The following is a 21,803-nucleotide window of genomic DNA, read 5'->3' as shown; positions in this document are numbered from 1 at the left end:
TCATGATCTCAGGGTCCTGGGATGGAGCCCTGCTTTGGGCTCTCTGCTCAGCCAGGAGCCTTCTCCCCCCTGCCTGCCTCTCTGCCTACTTGTCACCTCTCTCTGTCAAATAAATAAATAAAATCTTAAAAAAAAAAAAAGACTTAAATCATATTTACAAAAACAACTGCTCCTTATTCCTTGAAACTGTGTTTTATTTTCCTCTTTCTGCCCAGAGCTGATCTCACTTGTCCTTGAACTTTTATTTTTTACGTGCTGTTAAACCTTTCCTGATCTCTGGTTGACGACTGAAGATGAATTGGAGGCACAGGGCAATTAACTGTGGAACCGAGCTGTTAGTGGGCTACTGGAGAGAACACTGAACTTTGCAAGGACTGTTAACTGGAAGGAGAGAGAGATAGGCCAGATACTATTGGAGGTAGAAGAAAATTTTGGAAATTAGTTTTTAAAAGTCATAGTAACTTAATAGTAACAGTAATTTTAAATTGTCATCTAGATATATGTGCCAAATAAAAATATAACTTATTTAAAATATTGCACATATTTAAGTTGAATACATCTATACATATTTTTAACTACTGTTGAAAAATGGGAATCTACATAGGATTTCTTCTGGCATTTACAGACATAGGTACTGATAAATATTACATACCAAGAATTAGCAAGTCCATGAAAAGTACATATAAAGTTGATCCAGTTATATATTTTTATTAAAATGCCAATAATTTTTGAAGTTTACTTATGGGATATTATCCTTGATACGTTAAATTATTGTAAGGATATTTACATTGTTTTTCAAAAGTTGAGGTATTCTAACAAATATTTTTCATTTATAAAAGCAGACTTTATAAATGCATTAAATGCATATATGATTCCAAAATTATTTTTTTTTTCCTATTTTGGTCACAGAGTCAAATATGTGAAGAAAGCTCATCTTGTATCAATTAGAATATTCTCCTTTTTTTGCTTCATTTCAAATATTTAAGTAAAAGATGCATGAAGAAACCCATTTTTTCTTTGAAATTTTTTTTAAGAGAAAGTGAATGACAGACATCAATTCGTGTTTCATAACTGAACACTTGACCAGCTTTTCATTGGTTCATTCATTTTCTGTTCTACTAGCTTATGTTACCAAGTGCCCAAGCCAATAAATTGTTTCCTTGAGTGTACCTTGCTTTTAGATGATTTAAACTAAAATAAAGCATCTTGTAGGGACAATCTATTAGAAGTTTAATAGATTATTTTCACTATATGATCTAATCTGGTGATAAAAAATTTCTGTTCTAATTGGATCAAATAACAAGATTGTAATGAGAGGTTTAAATTTTGCTAAGTGTTAGATCTAAGTTAGGCACTCCTAATTTTTCTTTCCTACAAAGCTGGGATAATAAAATTGCCCTACTTCATATAACGAGAATCGAGTGAGATCACAAAAAACCTTGAACATTATAAAGTGATACAAAAAAATGTAACATTACTATTACCAAGCAGTAGCTTGAGTAAGGCTTTACTAATGCTCTACACTTCTGCTTAATTGATTTTATAAGTATTACAATATTAAATTATAGTATAATACAATTATATATATTATAGTTTGTACTTAGATTTCATATGTACTGATATCAACTGGACAATATTGTAACAATGCATAAACATTTCCTTTAAACGAGTTTGGGAATATTACTTCTCAGTAATGAATACAGAGCTCCTTGATATGAATAATTTTAATAAACATTGTCTAATGACAAAGGGGAGTTTAGGAAGAAACGAATATGGAAACAATTACAAATTATATTCCAGTCTCCACTGGGGGAAACAGCATATGTTACTTTTTAAATGATTAGAGATTTTGTAACCTAGGGAATTTTTTGTTTGTTTTGTAAATTCTAGAGAGGTTAAGAATAAAGTTAAAGGAGAAATCTTAAAAATGGCATGTTCCTAAATGACTAGACTATTATTTTAGTAATATAATAATCTTAGATGAATATTTACTCAAACCCTTCTGAATAAATATTTTCACGATTTTAAGAATTCAATGTACTCTTTGATAGTACACTTTTCCATATGGGTGCTGGTTTTTATTTCTGATGCTGTATTACTATTCACTGAGTAATAATTTAACCTGCATCCTCAATCAATTCAAACATAACTAATTTCAACAAGAACTATTAAGGTCAAAAGTAATGCATAGAAGAGAATAAGCAGTATTTCTGAAGTTGGTAAATGCCAACAATTCAAATTTGAATCATATTCTACCATTTTTAGTCAGTATATAATTTTAAGTAGAATTTATCAAATGGTATAGAGAGGACTATATTCATTTGTTGACATTTATCAGCAAATTAAAACAGTGAACAAAAAAGCGAAAATATTTGAAGACTACTGAAAGTGTCATTCTTTTATTGACATTCAAGAATGCAAACTTCCTAAAACTTGAGGTATAATAAAAAAATTCCTAAAGCGGAAAAGCTGCTTGATTTTACACATACAACTTTACCTAAAACAGTTTAAGCCTCTCTGGAATTAGCCATCAACAAAACAATCAAAACATTAAGAATTGAGCTACACAAAGGACAGGGATTTTTTAAAAATTATATTTACTTGAGGTCTAATGCTTCGGTGAGATTTACAGAGAGAGGATGAAGTTGAGACTTCAGAATTACCCAAATTGGGATGACTTACACACATTTACGAAAACTTTTGCTTAGGTACTACATAAATAAACAGTGTGTCTACAAGTATAATGTTTAGATTAAGAGAAATAAAATACAGTCTTTTGTTATGTGAGAAAAAACTTGACAGTTTAATGGTGGTGTTCAGTTGACAATTTCAGGATGCAGCTAAGCTCCTCATTTTCTTAATTTTTTTCTTTTCTTTTTTTTCTTTTTACTTAGAGGAGTCTTTCCCTCTCAACTACCTGCGCTAACCTCACCTTCATCACTGTTTAGCCGTAAATACTCCATCTGGGGTATTCACTGAATAAACACAGGCTTCATATTTTAATGCCATCTTTGATGAAGTCTGGTCTGTGGGCCACCCTATTAATTAGCAAGGCAATGTTGGACCTGTGTCCAGGTGGTCCAACACTAGACGAGTGGCGCAATGTTAAAGGCAGGTGACACATAAGAGAAGCTTTTATTTCTACCTGCGTAAGAGCAGCCTGACAAAGCTATCTTCTCCCAGCTGTTCCTCTGAGTTCCAAATTGCACAAAAGCAAGGTTGGTTGGATTAGAAAGGAGATTATGGCATAAAGATTAGTTTGAAAACGTCAAGTGCTGTGACTCCAGCTATGTAAAGATAAAAGAGGTCAACATTGAAGACGGAAGTGAGGGAGAGAGAGCAGAAAGGGGTAGGGAGTAGAAAGCAGCAGAGTGAGTAATACCAATGGCCAGAGAGGAGAACTGTGGAGTACAAACAGAGGGCAATAAACCAAAGTCTAGGAAAAATCAAACTAATACACTGTTTTGACTAATAGTAGTGGGGCAGTTTCCTTTTCTTTACGAACCCCATACTCTATTTGGAATACCTGTTCCCGCAATAAAAGCATTTTTTCACAACTCTCTTCAATTTGCCTGATTTTTTTTTTTTTTCCTGCCTACATTGCTCTTTTTACTTCATCTGGGCAAATTTAACTTGTATTTCAATTCCTAGATTGCATGTCATTTATGCTCTGAAGCTTTCCATGATCTCTTTAAACGAATTCCTTCCTCTTGGATCCCACAGCACTTTTATCTTGAGTTTGCATGTGACACTATTCATGCGACACTCACATTGTGATCCGGTTCTTTCCAGCAATGATTTATTGAGCTGTGCCAGCCATCATGCTAGGTACTTGGGGCAGGAGGTTGGGAGGGGGTTCAGGTAAATTAGATACAAACTCTGTCCTCAAGAAGCTTTCAGTCTAGAAAGGGATAAGGGTGTAAACAAAGAAATGACACCTTTGTCATAAGTGTGGCAATGGAAAAGTAAATACAAGGCACAGATTTAGTGCAGAGAAGGTGGTTAGTTTCACCTAGAGACGGAAGAAACAGGAAACGCTTGCCAAGTAAAATGATGGTGAGTCGTTTTACTATCCTCATCACCTACCAGTGCCCGGCACATAAGAGATAGACAAGATCTACCAATATAATTTAGTTGAACAGGTAGGAGTCTGGTTCTAAAGTTCAAAAGCCAATTTTTGTGTCCAGAAGCCCAATTTCTTTATATTCAAAATCACCTTGACCCACTGGGGTTAGATCTGGTACCTCTACCTTTGCCTGTGTGCATTTGCATGTTTGAAATAAAAACCAAGCTGTTTTCTTTGGTCAGGTTGTCTGTGAAAATGGCTGCTCCATTTCCGTGGCTCCATGCTCTCTTCATTTACAGTTCTCTTAGTGTATGAACTTTAAAAAAAATGTGTTTCTTTAATTAACTAGTATAAAAAATTGTTAGAAATCAGATAAACTAATAGGCTTTTTGCAAACTTTGGGAAAAATAATGTTTTCTTTTTTATGGAAGTATATTTTGCAAATATTAACAATGACTTTGAATAATTACTACAAAGTTAAAATAAAAAGCATGTACGCCTTTGGCATCAGGGCAATTTATATCTAATACACTATAATGCAGTAAGATGATGTTGAATCCCGTTTGTTAAATTTGTCTTTGAAGCCATCAAATTGGATGATTTCCATTAAAGTTTGAATGCGAACTGTGTTTTAAAAGTGAATTCATAAAACAGAGATTACAAAATATTATACTAATCACTTCATGTTAATAAAAGGCTTCCTTATAACTTTAAGGATAGGTAACTTCAGTAACAATTGTTGGCATCTTTGCAGAGCCTGAATAAAACCAAACTGATCATGATAATGACACATGATAGAATTTCATCCCCACATGTCCTTTTTTAGGCATGGCAAAAATAACAGTATTTAACTTAAAGGGCATCAAAATGCACATCGTCCCCATAAATACAGAACCCAGTGCACAGAAGACTAGAATGAAGAAATCTGTTAGGTAGCAACCTGACTCTCATTCTCAGCATTTTTAAAACTTATGTTCCTTGACACCATATGCTACAGGGAATAGTAAAGACATCTGAATTCAAATATTTTGAAGAAATGTGTATTTAGCAACTGAATACATGCTAAAAGGAATAATTTACAGCAGCAGTTTCATTACATTTGTCTCTCCAGTTTTCTAGTTCCCATCTGAAATGCAGTGATAAATACAGATATGGAACATATTTACTACCTGGCAAAAAAACATGCTTATTGAATGGGCACACAGCCTCTGCCCTTGAATAGCACATAACCCCCCTTGTCACCTGTGTGGGGAAATCTTGCATTTTAGGATGATGTTGAACACAATGATATGGAGAACCTATATAAAGTTGTAGTTCACTGTCCTTCCTCTTATTTTCAAAAGTATTTACATCTCTTTTGCCTAATGTGTAGGTAGCAAAAATATTAAACACATTACCACTGAAAATCACTAAATTGTACATAAAAGTAGCATTGAGTGTGCATTTACATGCATTTACATTTCACATTGGATTTCAACTGGGCCAGAATTTCTCTGCTGCGATGAACTTTTTCCAATCGTAAGATTGCTGTCAGAACTTGCTTATGGTCATGTGAGCCTCTTAACAAAGTTCCAACTCTGATGATACATGCAATATGCCAAAGTCTAGAAAAACTTAATTAAATGGGACACTACTTTTTCGTGCAAAATGTCCCCTTCAATACACATTGGCAGAGTATGACTGTACTAAGAGTTATCTATCTGCTAGTTATATCTATAATTTTCTTTGAAAACTCAGACCTGATGGTTTATAAAGACATGCCAGAGATTTGCTTCTTTTGTTTCTTTAATTGAAGTTTAGACTTCCTTTCTCTGGGTTTTCCATAATGCGAAACAAAACTCAGTCAGACACTGGAGGGCATCCCTAAAGTTATCATACAATTTCAATCTGTAGCCCTTCAGATGCATTCGTTTTGAGGACTAATAAGAATTAAGATATTTGTTGCAAATAAATCTGTTTCAGCCGCAAATTTCAAAGGAAGTGCAACACCAAATTTTAGCACAGTTAAGATACGCTAAGAAAATAAAAGAATTACCTATTTTTGGAGTACTCTTTGTTCTTTGATTAGTACTTCAAACATTTCTATTTCCCTACAGAAATATGTCCTTCAAATAATTTAAAATTCAAATACCATTTGAGGATGTATTTCTAAAAGTAACACTGTATTCATCAATGGAGCCTAAAATTGAGTGCAGAATATTTTTAGGCTTTCATTTGGAATAGGCATTAACAAATTGTTTATTCAAATCACTAAAACTGAAACATGAGCTTCCATCTGTGAAATATTTCAGCTGAGAATTTTTTTAAAAAAATTCACTGTAGTCTGAGGTGAGAAATTAATGCTGAGTTAATTAGAATCCCAAGACAGCTAGAGTTAGAATTTCAATGCTGCTTTCATTAATTAGCAAGAAGATGTTTCCTTTGCATTTCTGTGCATGATGAAGGATCTAGGGAGGGCTTCCTGGAAGGGTGAGTGCAGTGCAAGAGAAAACTATCATAATGCTGAAGGTCTTATACACCTTGAAGTCAATGATTCTCAAGGAATCATGTTAGGACAAGGAACAAGGCGAGTCCTTTATTGATCAGCTTTTACCTTATTTTATAAATTGCTGCAGGAAACAAAAAGTTTTACATGTTTTGAGTGTGAGCTGTGCCCTGGAAAACAGTTTGTATAAAAGTCGCTCCCATCAACATGAAACAAATCATATGTTCCTTAGACAGATAATTGTTTAAAACAAGATGAGATAAAAGACAGCTGATACAGATGTAAACAGAGTTGGGAAATTTGCTTTTAAGAAGTTGTTCTGCATATTACTGATCTTTTTTCAAAAAAATTGAGTGACAGAGATGTAATTCCTAAAGGAATCATGGGAGTTTTTTATGTCTCAAATATCATGCAGGTTTTCAAGCACAGAATTAAGAGTTTTTCTGTTAATGTTATATTTAAACAATGCTTACTCTTTTCATGAACTATGCAGTTCCTTTTCTCCTTATTGATCCATTAGGTACAACACAAGGCATTTAACAGGTCAGTTTGCATCTTCTGATTTTGCTGGTTAAATGCTCTGTATTTTCTAGAAAACATTATGCAAGTTAAACTCAATTTTCGATAATACTTAAAGAAGGGGGAGGTGTTATTTGTTTGAATTCCTCAGAGAAATAAAGCCTAATTTATATGCAGGCTTCAGGAAACAGCGGTAAATGATGTTTATGTGTTTCTTGAACACTACTGGCTATCCCTCTTGTGGAACTAAAAACACAATGTCGGAAAAAAGCAGCACACAATTGGAGTTTTTAAAACAAAAACTATATAGCACAATAACTAAGACAAAAACCTACTCTAGCTTAGAAAAGAGCTAATTTTTACTGCATATTTGTCATGGTACATTTAAATTATAGTTTTAATAAAATACATCTTTAGATCAAAGCTGAAAGAAGACATCAGTAGTAGATCAGTGTATTCCATTTTTCTTCTGGATGATGGATGGTTTATGTTTTTTATATTTCCACAGACCATTTCATTCAGTATCATTTTACTCCTCCAGTACATATAAACATGAATGCTGGTAGACAAAAAAATATCCTTGAATCCAACTGTATTTTGGAATATTCATCAGCTTCATAAATCCATGCAGTTTATTTAAAACTTTTCAGTTCAATAAAATGGCTTTGCTGATGCAGTTTTTCTTCTTTAGATGGCAATATGGCAAATGACATTTTTATTTCTCAGGCAAAGAAGAAAGCGAAACCTGTACAATGAAATCTCATAGGAAACATTTAAGTCTGCTAAAGTGAACATCTGCGTTCACCTGACCTCTATTAGGTGTTGGTATTAGGAGGAAAGCCTGTTAGCAAAGTTACTCATGGACTTAATTTATAATTGGGGGAAGTCAGTTGCATTTCCCACCATTGTAAACATCCACATAATGCCATGAAAAAAGTTCATGTATATTGCATTTTTCCAGTTATTACCTAGGCAAGTTTCTACTTGTTTGAGGTTTCTAGAGGTAATGCAGCTCAGACACTCCTGGGTGCCCTCTCAAATTCGTGGGTCCGCCTGTTTCTACCTTTCTTATTTTCCTGTAAGTGCTTCCATTTGTTACTATTCCCTTGGTTATGTCCTGGCCTTTGCCGACGCTGTTTTCGGTCCCTTTTCCATACTTGTTCACAGAACTCATCCATCGTGTTCAGGTTGGGATGGTTGATGAGCTGCATGAAGTCTCTGTACCAGACTTTCTGGCTAGGTGTCATGCTGTTGGATATTTCTTTGGTCTTAGACCCATCCCCATCATCATCTTTATGGAGAAGTTCTTCCAAATGCTCCGTGTCAATGACTTCCAAGGTCACTTTAAGAAGAGTCTGCATGAATCCATGTTCCACGGCATGGCAGAGGTAATTGCCTGAATCCTTCCGTTGCAGGCTACGCAGTAGAAGGCCTTGTTCTGTCCTGATGATATGATCATCCACTCTGATCTAGCAGAAGAGAAATGGTAGCAAAAATATACATATTTAAAGAAAGAGAAGTTCTGGAACTCTGTTTCAGTAAAAATTTAGATTACGTGTTGAGGCACACTTTAACAGTTAATAAATGTCTAGCTTAAGAGAAATGATAGCAGCTGTCCTTCAGAAAAAGAGTTAGAAATTTCTGTAAATCAATTTTAAGATGCCTTGCAAAATTAAGAGAGTGTCTACTGTCTTAATATAATTTTTCATTATAATAATTTAAAATATTCAATATAATAAAAGGATAAAGAAACACTTTATTTTATAAACTTGAAAGAAGGTATATAAATATAGGTGAAAGTTAACAGTAAATCTTGGAAATACAGAACCATGATATCAGAAAACAGTGCAGCGTTAGAATGAACTCGGAAGATTTGAAAAAGTTAAAAAATCAGCAGTTCAGCAAGCAGTGGAAAGCAAAGGACTACATGCTTAATAATTACCCACTTTCTAAGTCTTAGATGTGACACAAATATGAAGATGCGCTCTTGAATATATCTAACCTCCCTCTTGTTTTGTATATAGTTTACAACAGACATCTCTGAAACCCTAAGCTGAGAGGGTATAAGATTATATAAAATCAACTCTGACATTTGTATGATGTGATTACCTATATAAAGATGTTTCAAATGTCAAAAAAAGCAAGGGAGGACCTTAAACTTTATATTCAGATTGTGTTTATAAAATTGCACAGACTATATTTACCAATCAGCTACATGACCTGGTTAGTTACACTTATTTCATACTTTTAAAAAGCTTTAAAGGCTCAGAGCATTGAGATTTTTTGTGTACATTTCCTTACTTTTACACAGAATAAATGAATACATTGAGGAGGAAGATCTGTCTGATGCTACATGCGTAGTTCGTATCAGAGTTCATACTGGGATGGCAGACCCTTCATCCTAAATCTCCTACTCCCATTCTCAAACCTTTCCCCCCATTTGAGGAGGAACTTAATAGAGAAAAGAAAACATGTCTGAATAGCAGAATTAATTGAACAATAGTTAAAATTAGTAGAGGATTTGATTTTTTTTCTTTTGCACACAAACATAGATAACAAATTGCTTTGTAGGCAACTACAAGGAAAAAGAAGACTTTCAAATACATTCCCAAATGGCTTCTGGGACAAAAGTCTTAACAGTTTACTTTTGTTTCTCCAGTTCCTAGCACAAAGCCTGTTAAAATCAGCCTTCAGGGAATGCTCCTTTAATGAATGGACTATTGGTGGGTTAAGAAAAAGATAAGAGATTCACTGTATTTTTTCACCCTCAAGTCAACCATGCTGGGGTCACTTAACATTATACGTTAGACAGAAATAATCCAGTCAATTTCATTCCTATACCTCTTCCTTTCGCTCTTCATTTCGCCTCTGGAATTGCCAATAGACCAGAGCTCGCTGTGATTTTGGACTGCATTCCAGGAACGTGCTACTATTTTCTACTCCATAGATGATTCTTTCTTCAAGGCTGTGGCCATGGTGATTATCTGGCCGGTGATGAGGAAATGAAATGAGGAAACATTAGAGAAGTAAACTCAACCTTCCAAAGTATTTCTTTGGAAATTCAGAAGATAAATTTGTTGCCTAGTCAGGTGTCTTTTCCAAATTGATTTAGGATGGCAGAAATGTCACGGGACGTAAGGTGACAAAACTCAAGAGCCTGCCTAAATAGACTAATTATATTGGTATAAGTTATATAAAGCATATATAGAGAGATTTGTCTACCAGAAAATAGCATTACAGTAAAAGAAGCAGTCATGTGTGCAGTTTAACTATACATCTTTATATGCTGTGATAATACTTTCCAAGAAATTATTTTAACTGTAAAACTCTATGCTCTCACTAACGGGACCAGTTCATATGGTACTATTCTCTAGCAGAAAAGTTATTTGAACTTGTGGAAACAAGACTATTTCTGAGAAATTATGTTGCCTCTTTATGTTTGTTTTTCATCTTAAAATTAAATTCACCAGCCATTAATATTTATTTAGTATTTTACAGAAGGTAGAGTTCAGGAAGTTTATATTTCCCACCAATAACCCTTAAATAATCTACAAGGTTGTTCTGAAGATCAATTGGTGTGAAATGTTTGAGATGGCTCAGAAGAAAGATGCACAATTATAAAGCAATATGGTTTCAATTGTCCTTATTTTAAAATGATACATCTTCTATTATTTTCAAGAGTTAGGCTAAAGAATATGGCAAGAGTATATAATAAAATGTAGCAATAAGAAAACCTGTTTCCTGATTAAATTTCTATTATTTTACCCTTTATGTAACCTCCTTCAATGTGGTAAATGAAACACAGTTAAGATCAAAAGTAGGACACAGGGAGTCTAGGTAAAACTCATTTAGAGAAGGAAAAAAAAACCCTCGTTATTATCTTGTATAATCCTGTTTCCATTATGACATCCTGTACAATCTGGAACTCATTAAATTAATTTAGAAAATAATAAATATATTTTCACATGCATGGAGGGCTGACAGTGTAGACAGATGAAAATTTTTTGCTCTCTACTTCAAACTCAGCTAGATTTTTAATTAAAAAAAAAGTCCCTCCCCCACCTTTTTTGGCATCACTTTGACAATTTTACTCTCGTTCTAATCAACTGAGAACTTTTGTCTGTCACAGAAAACATGATTTGCTCTCACTAGGTTTAAAGCTCTCCAAAATCCTGCTTTTACCTAACCCCTGTATACGGTTTATGTCCACCAACTCCTAATATCACCCTGCCATGGTGGACGTTCTGCCTCCATTTGGTATCCCCAGGGAGGTCAATCTCAGTGTTTTCTTTTCTATCACCCTAAACTGTGAAATGAAACTCTTCTAAAAAGTTGGGAAGTATCTGTCCCTTCTTATTTAACAGCTCAATAACCTGGAAAAAGGAAATGACTGAAATGTAAAGGAACAACATTTAACTGATCCCAAGTCACATTTTCTTTTTTTTATATTGGAGATCTATCTTTGTATGTCAGTATATATGTTGAATATGGTAGTGTTTTTAATGTGCCCTCTGAAATTACTTGTATATCATTGAATGAATGGATATGACACATGTTGCTGTTCTAGTTTGCAAGGTATCTGCTTCCCCGGATAGAGGTGAACTGAATCTCTCTGCCTAATGGGCACTGGAAAATCTCCTGTGATACCATGTTTAAAGTAACTTGTCACATTTTTTTCCCTACTTGCTGTGCAGTTTGAACTTTGATTTAGAAATCCTTTTACTTGAGATATTATTCAGTTTATAAAAAAACAAAGAAGAAGAAGGAAATCTGCAAAACGTAGCAACACAGATGAACCTTGAGGAAAACTAAATGAAATAGGCCAGTCACAGCACAAGTCTGTATGATGATCCCACTCACATAAAATACCTTAAGTAGTCGGACTCTTAGAAGCTGATGTTAGAATGGTGGTTGTCAGGGAACGGGGGTGGGAGGTGGGAAGGGCCATGGAGATGGGAAGGGAAATGGGTAGGCGCTAGTCAATGGGTATGTAGTTTCGGATATGCAAGGTGAGTCAGAACTTGAGATCTGCTGTACAACAGTGTGCTACAGAGTACAATATTGTATTGTGCACTTCAAAACTTAAGAGGGTGGGTCTCACGTTAAGTCTCCTTACTCCAATAAGATAAAAAAAGGAAAAGAAAAGTTTAAATTCAAAAATCCTTTAACTTTTAGGCAAAGACTTTTCATTCAATCTCTACATATTAATGACTCATAAGACATGACAGCATAAAACAGTAAAAAAACATTAGAATTAGAAGCAAATAACATGATGATCCACCAGTATCTTCTGGCTTATCCAGGCCTACTTTTCTTGTAGAACTTTACGATAAGAACTGACTTGTCTCTCACCTAAGTTATGAGAGATATCTGTAAAAATCTTAAGATCTAAATTCTTCTTTGCAAACACAGAGCTCCTTTGGTTGATTAGTTGACACACAGTAAGGAAGAGCAATATACCTTGTATAATAAGAAAGCCTAGTATAGGGGACCTGGGTGGCTCAGTGGGTTAAGCCTTGCCTCTGGCTCAGGTCATGATCTCAGGGTCCTTGGATGGAGCCCACAGCCAGATTTCTGCTCATCAGGGAGCCTGCTTCCCTATATTTCTCTGTCTGCCTCTCTGCCTACTTGTGATCTTTTTCTCGGTCAAATAAATAAAAATCTTAAAAAAAAAAAAGTTTAGTATAGAGTTTAATGTAAATGTAACATCCAGTAGGTACATTTTCAAATATACATAAAATTATCTTCTTCCCAATTAATTTAATCATTCTATCTGTTCCATAGAGAGTTTTCTGTTAACCCTTCTTCTAATTCTGGGAAACCTGTTCAGTTTTTAATTTCTCAGGTTCTCTTGTGGTGACAGCAACTGTTTCCCAGTGTACAAAAAATAAATTAATTAAAAAAATAAAATAGAAGTTTTCTTTTCTTTTCTTTTTCTTTGAGAGAGAGAGAAAGAGAGAGAGAGAGAGAGAGAGAAAAGAGGAAGAGGCAGAGAGAGAATCTTAAAGCAGGATCCATGCCCAGAGCAGAGTTTAACGCCTGATGCACCAGGTTCAATGTTGCAACCCTGAGATCATGACCCGAACCAAAATCAGTAGTCAGATGGTTAACTGACTGAGCCACCCAGACATCCAAAAGTTCCTTAACAGTAAATATTTTCTTATATTTAAGAAACCATTTCATCTGCTACTTGTAGTACAGTCTAGTATAAGATGGTATTTGATTTAATCAAGAATTTATACTAAGTTGCTTTTAGTTTATAATAGCAATAGTTTGTGAAGTTCTTCAAGAAACATGACATTCAGGTAGTTTTCCACCTAAGTAAGAACCACAACTGGAGAATTTAGTTCACTGCCCAGGGGTCTTTACATTGCTTTGATAACTACTCTCACCAACACCATTAGTACTCATTCCCCCTTTAAATCTGGCTTTTCTTTCTCTCTTTTGTCCAAATAAAAAAGCAAAAGAAAGTGTTCTAGTTAGTAAGCAATGAAGTTACAAGTTCTGCCATATTAACTATCAATCAGAGTCAGTATGCATAGGTACTATTGTCTTTCTTTGGTTTGAGATTCTCTTATTCTATGTTTTGTTAGATTCTGCTGCCATCAGTAACACCTGCAAAAACTAAATTTCCACTGAATATAGTAGTTTCTATTAATTCTTCTATAGTACAATGTTTCTATCATCCACAAATTTTAACTTAGCACCATAATTTTCATTTAAATTGCCCTAGGCAAGCATTCCTATATTTGGGTGCTCAGATATAACAACCTATAAGCATTTTTTCTATTGATTTCCCCATACCTGAAACTTTATAAACAGATACCCAATAAACATTTTAGACCAACAAGAAGCACTCAATAACTATCCATTTCCTTTCCTGATCCTTCTACCCCAAATGCTTGAGTAGATGTCGCACAACATAGGACACTTCAGAATTCTAATAATACTCTATTTCTCTTTCTCCTGCCTTTATTTCCTATACCCCCTAATCATTGTCTCTGTTTCTATCTTTCTATTAAAAAATATAAACAGGGGACAATATTTTGATTCTTGTCTTACTAGATTTTCAATTTTTTTTTTCCTTAGGATGCCAAACATACTATCATTTTGACTTTATTAAAGCAAAAAGCTCTACATTGAAATGGTAGCACAGTACAGCTATAGGGTAAATATTTTTCAGTGCATATATTACTGAACTTAAAACTATCCAATAGAAATCAAAAGCTCAACTAAGAAAAACACTGTTGATTAAAGATAGGAATAGGATAGGAAAGGATAGGAAATCTTGCATATTCAGGGTAAGTATAAACGAGGATCTCCCTCTGGATTAAACTAATTGATCCGAGAGCAGTTTACATGGAACACATTGGGTTATTCCCATAATATGACTGATTTTTGTGAATTGTGTTGGATGGGGTCCTTCTGATCTATGCTGAGGAAGCCCAGAAGGAATACTCTATTGATGTGCTCACTGTGTTCATGTCACAATGCTGTTCAGTACGGTGTCCACTGCCATGCACTATTTTCTTGATGTTCACCTCGGGAGATTTTTTTTTTTTTTTTCTGGTGTTAGTTTGAGGAATTATTGAGTTTCTCTTGAGTAAATGATTTTTTTTTTTTTTTAAAGTAGGCTCCACACCCAACATGAGGCTTGAACTTGTAACCCTGAGATCCAGAGTCACATGCTCTACTGACTGAGCTGGACAGGTGCCCTGAAAAACTGACTTTTTAAAAAAAAAATTTAAAGAATTAATTCTGTGGCTCATGTGTTGATCAGTTTTCCCCCTCAGAACTGGCTAAAAAAACTCATTAGACAAATTTACGTTCTATCCTTAGAACTTCACCATGACTATGTTCTCCCTTCACGCCTGGTTTTGTTCTGTCAGTATACCTGTTTGTCTGTGTGACATTATTGCTATCTTTGTCTTATCCTTGTTTTTAATCAAATAATTACACATCATCTGAAATATATTATTGGGTCATCTAGCAATTTTGAACAACATAAAGTTTTTATAACCCTTTTTAGTATCTTTTTTGTTAAAAATTTATCTATATAAAAATAAGAGTATAATGCCTGGACACAGAAACCGTCATAAATATGTGAGGTACTATTATTGTTACTGCTGCTCTTGTGATAGTTTCAACTATTAATTCAAAACTTAAAATCTTTATTGAGAATTCATAGTAAGACAAATTATGAACTGCTTTCCAACATCTATCTTACTTCCTGACCACCATCAAATAAAATATTTTCTCTTCTATGCTTCCTAAAAATCTTTTTACATATAGTTTGCGAACACATGTAGTTTTATTTGTTATGATTATTTATTAATCTGGTTGTCTTCCTCCATACCATATGTTTTATAATCCTGGCACTAGGCAGTCATAAACCCTTGGCTGATGTTTGCTGAATGGAAAATCCAGGTAACTATTTACACTGCATTTAAAGCTAAAATTTCATGTAACTTTGATATCCTCAGACACAGAGTTATCATAATTACATAAAAGAAATGGTTTAAAAGTTTAATCAGTTAAAAAGGGCATAGGATTTATAACCTTGATTATGACAGAATATGCTATTAAACCACCCTGGCAAATATAAACATTTCAAATCTTCTAGTTTTTTTGTTTTATAATGTTACAAGAGTTGATTTGAGATATGGTGGTAGAAGATAACTTATCAAGTACACTCCAAGATAAAAAATTCCAAATATGGGATAATAAGAAGAGAAAGACATTAGAGAAATCATATGAATACATTCTCACATCTCCAGGGACACCTATAAGTCCAAAGGATGTCTATGCCAATGAGTAATTCTGTACATTTCCAGAAAGAAACCAATCCCATTTTAATCTATTTTAAAATACATTTCGCACTTAGAAAGCAACTGTTTTGAATATAAACTATTGTTAAGAAAATTATCAGTAGACAAGAAGTATAGAGTTAGTTGCTAAATTGGCATAATGAATTCTCATGAGTTGAACTGAATAAAGGAAAATAATTGAGAGCAACAAACATTAAAATTATTTTAAAAGTACCACAGTGTGTTTGAATAACACAACGTTAACAATATATCGCTGTTGTTAATGACAAGAAATAATGTTTTTAAGGAAGCAATCTTCAATTAATCATTTCCTCCTTTAGTGGGATAATTTATGGAAATGAAATGAGGCTAATAAACCAGAAAGAATGGGAGGAAAGAAAGAAGTTAAATAAATTGCTTCCTTTTGTAACAACAAAAAGTCATGATATCCATCATTTGGCCAGAAATATCATGTTGCTAAAGGCCTTATTTAGTATTTGATTCTCTTCCAATACAGCAGAAACAGAAGGCATCACATTTCAGCTTTCCATTTATTTCACTCTCCTTTTTAACCCCATAAATGTCTCCTAGGATTGAAATGTTAATAATGTAAGAATGTGATATCATGGAAAAAAGATAGAGATGGGTGGAATAGTAAACCCTGTATTTATTCAACTACTTAATTTCTATTATAATTTTTGATGTTTCCCCCTGAAAGTTCTTTTAAAGTTGAACTTCATAAGTAATGAATATACTAGTAAAAGTTAATTTAGGATAGGAGGAAATGGTTGCAAATTATTTTAAATATTTAACAAATATTTTTAGTTGCTGAACTACATAAAGGGAAATCTAATTCCAGTTGTTCTTACCACATTTTATAATTATATTTGTAATTGTAACTTTAAAATTGTAATGTTAATATTTTACATTGCAAATTTTTTTCTCAATAACTTAAGGCTAAACTAAGGACAAAAGGAAATGTTGCCCACAAGCTCTCGGTAACACACAAGACTACAAAAAGGCGTTTCTTATTTTTTTAATTTAAAAAAAAATTAATGATTTTATTTATTTATTTGACAAAGAGAGACACAGCAAGAGAGGGAATATAAGCAGGGAGAGTGGGAGAGGGAGAAGCAGGCATCCTGTTGAGCGGGGAGCCAGATGCGGGGCTCGATCCCAGGACCCTGGGATAATGACCTGAGCCAAAGACAGATGCTTAATGAATAAGCTACCTAAGCACCCCCAAAATGCCTTTCTTAAGTATAAACATCATTACTTAGATTTTCCTTACCAGATTCTAGATGTTCTTTTCTAAAAATATAAATGGTCATTTATCAATAGGAAAGAACCTAATTTGACTTCAAATGAAGGAATAATCCCCCTTTAAATAGCAGTAGCTAAAAAGTCATTTTATCAGTTAAGTCTTGGGAAGGCATAAAATACCTAAAAATAAATAAAATTGAAGACAAAAAATTTCATTTACCCCTAACATTCATGTATATATATATGAATTATATATGAATTATATATATATATACATATATATATATATATATAAAGATTTTATTTATTTGACAGAGAGATCACAAGTAGGCAGAGAGGCAGGCAGAGAGAGAGGAAAGGAAGCAGGCCCCCTGCTGAGCAGAGAGCCCGATGAGGGACTCAATCCCAGGACCCTGAGATCATGACCTGAGCCAAAGGCAGCGGCTTAACCCACTGTGCCACCCAGACGCCCTCATGTATATTTTTCAGCCAGACTATTAAGATGGCTAAAACTGACTTAATAATCTCATATATTGTAGTACATTGAGAACAAGTTCTACGGTATATACTAAGCTACATAACAGGGGTCCTGTTTGTTTATTGATAAAATGCTTAGTACAATATTTCTCCAATGTTTTGCATGATGCTTGTACCAACTAGTTACTAACTAGCTGAATGTGAGTTTGCATGCATGCATATGTATGTATTAAAGTCCATGTGCTTAATGCATCTGTCAAGTACAAAAAAAGACTCAATTATGAAACCTTAGAGAAAATTTAAACTTAAAATTTATCAACTTGGGAAAATATCAGATTTTAAACTACTTTGTTTTATTTCCTAAATTAAGATCTGTCTCTGGTGCTGGGAAATAATTACCAAACAGAATACAGCATGTAAAATTTTACAATTCAAGTAGTTTCCCATCTTTTTCAACCCACTGATTCCTGTAGATGTTAGTTTAAAATGTTCTTGTTGGCATATATAATGGATAAACAAGCAGATAGATAAGACCATGGTATTTTAACTTTACTATTCATAGGTGATTATTGTATTAGAGGTGGTCACTAGTATCTTAATTTTTAGAAATCAATTTAAAATATGGAAATGAAATTGATATGTTATGAAGTTAACACTGAAGCCACCTGAATCACTGCATTTACATTTATGCTTGATACCTTTGTTTGTGGAAGGCTGTAGTGCTTCTTGGTATAAAACAGACTGAAATTTCATTATGAAAAAAGCACAACCAATATGAAGATACCTATTACCATGTTTATTTATTCTATATTGAATATCTCATATGTTTTATTTTTATGATTTTATAGCAAATGTTTTACCAAGAAAGCATATATAATATATATGGCAGAATAAAATTACCATAGGAATTTTTACATTTAAACATCAGGAAACATGGACTTTAATTTACTTCTTCCCAAGAGATATGATAGATGATGGAAAACACCCATATACTGAAGCAGAAACCTTCCATAAACAATAATGAAAATACCATCTTGTATTTTAATATGTTTCCCTTATTTTTGGAATTTAAAAAATACAGCATGCTTTAAAAACCTTACAACAGTTAAATTATGGGTGTATAAACAGTTGGGTGATCTCTTATGACATATTTAAAAACTGAGTAAGGAACAATGATAGTACAAAATATTTCAAACCTCTTCTTATTCAGGTGTGTGTGTGTGTGTGTGCGCGCATGTCTCGCACACCTATACTATGGAATAATTGGATTTGCCTATTTACAAGATAATAATGTAATAATTTCATTCTAGAATTTCATTCCAGAATGTACACTTTGTATATTTTAATACCTCTGATAATAGAATATGTCTTAGAGCTGTTCTTGACCTGAGTTCAAATTGCTTTCTTCTGGAAAAAGTTTGTTTTCACTTTGGCCAGATACATGTGTCTCTCCTAACCTGACACCTCTTTATTTTATTTTATTTTATTTTTTTAAAAGATTTTTTTTATTTATTTGACACAGAGAGATCACAAATAGGCAGGCGGTGGGAGGGGAGCGGGGGAGGAGGCTCCCTTCTGAGCAGAGAGGCTGATGTGGGGCTTGATCCCAGGAACCCACGATCATGGCCCGAGCCAAAGGCAGAGGCTTAACCCACTGAGCCACCTAGGCACCCCTGACACCTCTTTAAACTAAAGTCTTGTCTGAGGTACTTGGTCCACACTGTTGGTGTGAATTCAGAAAGTAAATGTTTTGAGTATCACGCTGTGATTCAAGAAGTGGTTTTTCCCTTTTCTACCACCCATGATTATAGGTGAAACAAGCAAATGTCCTTGCTGTCTTCTTCATAGGAGTTTAATTCTTCTTTTCACTAATAGTGAAACACTGTAAGCTGGCTTGATGCTGGCATCACTGTTAGAGTATCCATCTTGGAGAGCTTTTCTTCCTTAGCAGTCCTTAAAAAATGGTGCATCTTATATTCAGTGACATCTTAGACTTGATACAATTTGGTAATTTGTTAAAGTTAAGGGTTTTTGGGGTTTTTTTTAGGGCTGACATCATGCTCATCTATCAAGTTTTGAGACCTCTCTTGGGGCTAAATGCTCAGATTCAGTTGGAATTTCTGTGTGTATAAAATAAGCTAAAACAGAGACCAGATTAGCATTGCTACAAAATACTAAGTTTACAGCTCTGCAGACCACAAAGATGACATTGCCAAGATGTTTTATGAAACTCTGGAACAATGCTGATGCCAGCCGAGACATAAATTGAGATGAGCCAGTTGCAGAGATAATTAAGAAGATTGAATTCTGTGGATGTTTTACTGTGCGATGCTAGAAGGGAAATGCACGTATGTAGAACAGCCAAGAGAATAAACACAAAGTAAATTCAATGATGGTACCGAATTAAAGTTAGGACATAAAATATTTCAAAGATTCAAAAATCCAAGATGATGTTAACCTTTTTAAATGTTGTTATATATGGTTTGTCCCTTTCTGGGCATGGAGATCGTAATACTACTCATTCTCGTTTAGTAAAGAAGGGAGAATGGTAAATGGACTCAGCCACTCATGCTCTCGGAGGCAAAGTCAGACAAGCTCCAATTTTGTGCATAAGTTATTTTAGGGAAGGGAACAACATAATGGAAACAACCTGAAGTTTCTCTTTAGCATTTTGTATGAGGTGTGAGCGAGAAGACAAGAAGATCTGCCAGCACATACACATTTAGGGTTTCATACTAAAATTTCCCTAGGTGAAGAGCCACTAGTGATGGAAAAGAGTGTGCCAGATTAAAGGAAGGTGGAGCTGGAGTTTTCTATGTGACACCTAGGCCCGCTCCCCATTAGTGCTGCCTTTACACAAGAGGGAGCAAAGAGCTGAGTGAGTGTTAAAGGTTTCATTGAGAGTGAAATTTCTTCCACCTTAATGCAGAGTTATTTTATATAGTCTTTCTATTAAAACCTCAGGATATGTAAAATATAGAGTGTTACAGAATATGTTTACCATTACAGCTGGAACTGATTGTCCTGAAGTGTATAATTTGGCTTCAAATTGCTTAGCAGTTTTCTGGGAAAACATCTCATATCTTTGTATGTTTCCATATGAGCACATATATTTTATTCAATGTGAGATGTGACACTAGCAAGACAACATACAAGATGTCACAGGGCTGGGCCCTGGGTTTTTGCCCATTTTATTTCAAAAATTGACATCACCTATTCTAAGATAATTCACTGTTTCCTAATGGTAAGACTCAGCCTGGCCCCATGGGAATGCCTGACTTAGTTTCCAAACATTTGAAATTTACCGTAATCTATGGTATATAGTTTTCATGTTTGGTTAATTAGTAATACAAGCAGACAAAAAAGAAAGAAGCCTTCCAAAAGGGAATGTTTTATTTCTTCTGAACTTCTGAGACTATTTTACCGTTTCTTCCCATATATCACATGCATTTAGGTAGCATTGTTTCCACACACAGACATACACACACACACACCCAGCAACACTGAACCACAGAAATTCCCTTTCTTTCCTATATTATTTTGACTGAAGTATCAAAAGAAAAATTGAGTCATGTTTACTTTCTATACTTAAGCAATTCTATATTCTCAATTTTTAAAAGCTTTCATCACTCTAACTTCATCAAAACAGAACTTCAAAATCTGAAGCACTTTCCAAAAGCCATTCATTCAACAGTCAATATTTCTTTATACACAGTCTTACTTTTTAAAAAATATGCTTTTGGTCAGCCCTTCTTTGTATTATATGTATGTCACAATTCCAGCATATATATCATTTTCAAAAAATACCAAGTGGGTCTATGAAGGAACTGGATTATTCAACAAATGGATATGTCTACAGTAATTCACCAGCAATCTTTAAAATATAGCATAGTATCTTACATGTAGTAGTATATAATCATTTTTTATTAGTTAATTGATTGGTCAATGATGTTTCTTAAGAAATCTATTTTTAAATATGGTTGTGTTAATAGCAATGTATGACTTAAGTCATTTTCACAATAAATAATAGATGCTATTTAGTTTAAATCTTTACTAAAGACCAAAAACAGTAAGGGACGTATCTGTGCTGTAGCTTCAAATGTTTAGATTCATTCAATAAAAGTGTATTAAATATCTATAATATTCAAGATAATTGCATCTGTTATAACCCTAGAAATATGACTGA

General features: G+C 34.0%; 1 protein-coding gene across 2 annotated transcripts in view; it reads right to left on the bottom strand.

Annotated features, from left to right (window-relative positions):
* Positions 1-2,870: 2,870 nt before the first annotated feature.
* The window catches only part of SEMA3A (semaphorin 3A), a 461,780-nt gene continuing 442,847 nt past the window's right edge, over positions 2,871-21,803 (bottom strand). For both annotated transcript variants that reach the window (XM_032305095.1, XM_032305096.1), the window contains 2 exons: positions 9,912-10,054; positions 2,871-8,539 (listed from right to left, as the gene is read on the bottom strand). In XM_032305095.1, coding sequence (XP_032160986.1) covers positions 8,084-8,539; positions 9,912-10,054 — 599 coding nt within the window. In that variant the 3' untranslated portion in view covers positions 2,871-8,083. The remainder of the gene's footprint in view (positions 8,540-9,911; positions 10,055-21,803) is intronic.

The sequence above is a fragment of the Mustela erminea genome, chromosome 11 (genome assembly GCF_009829155.1).
Source record: "Mustela erminea isolate mMusErm1 chromosome 11, mMusErm1.Pri, whole genome shotgun sequence".
In the NCBI taxonomy this organism is placed as follows: Eukaryota; Metazoa; Chordata; class Mammalia; order Carnivora; family Mustelidae; genus Mustela; species Mustela erminea.
The sequence above is the reverse complement of the archived record's forward strand: the minus strand, read 5'-3'. Positions and strand labels throughout refer to the sequence as shown.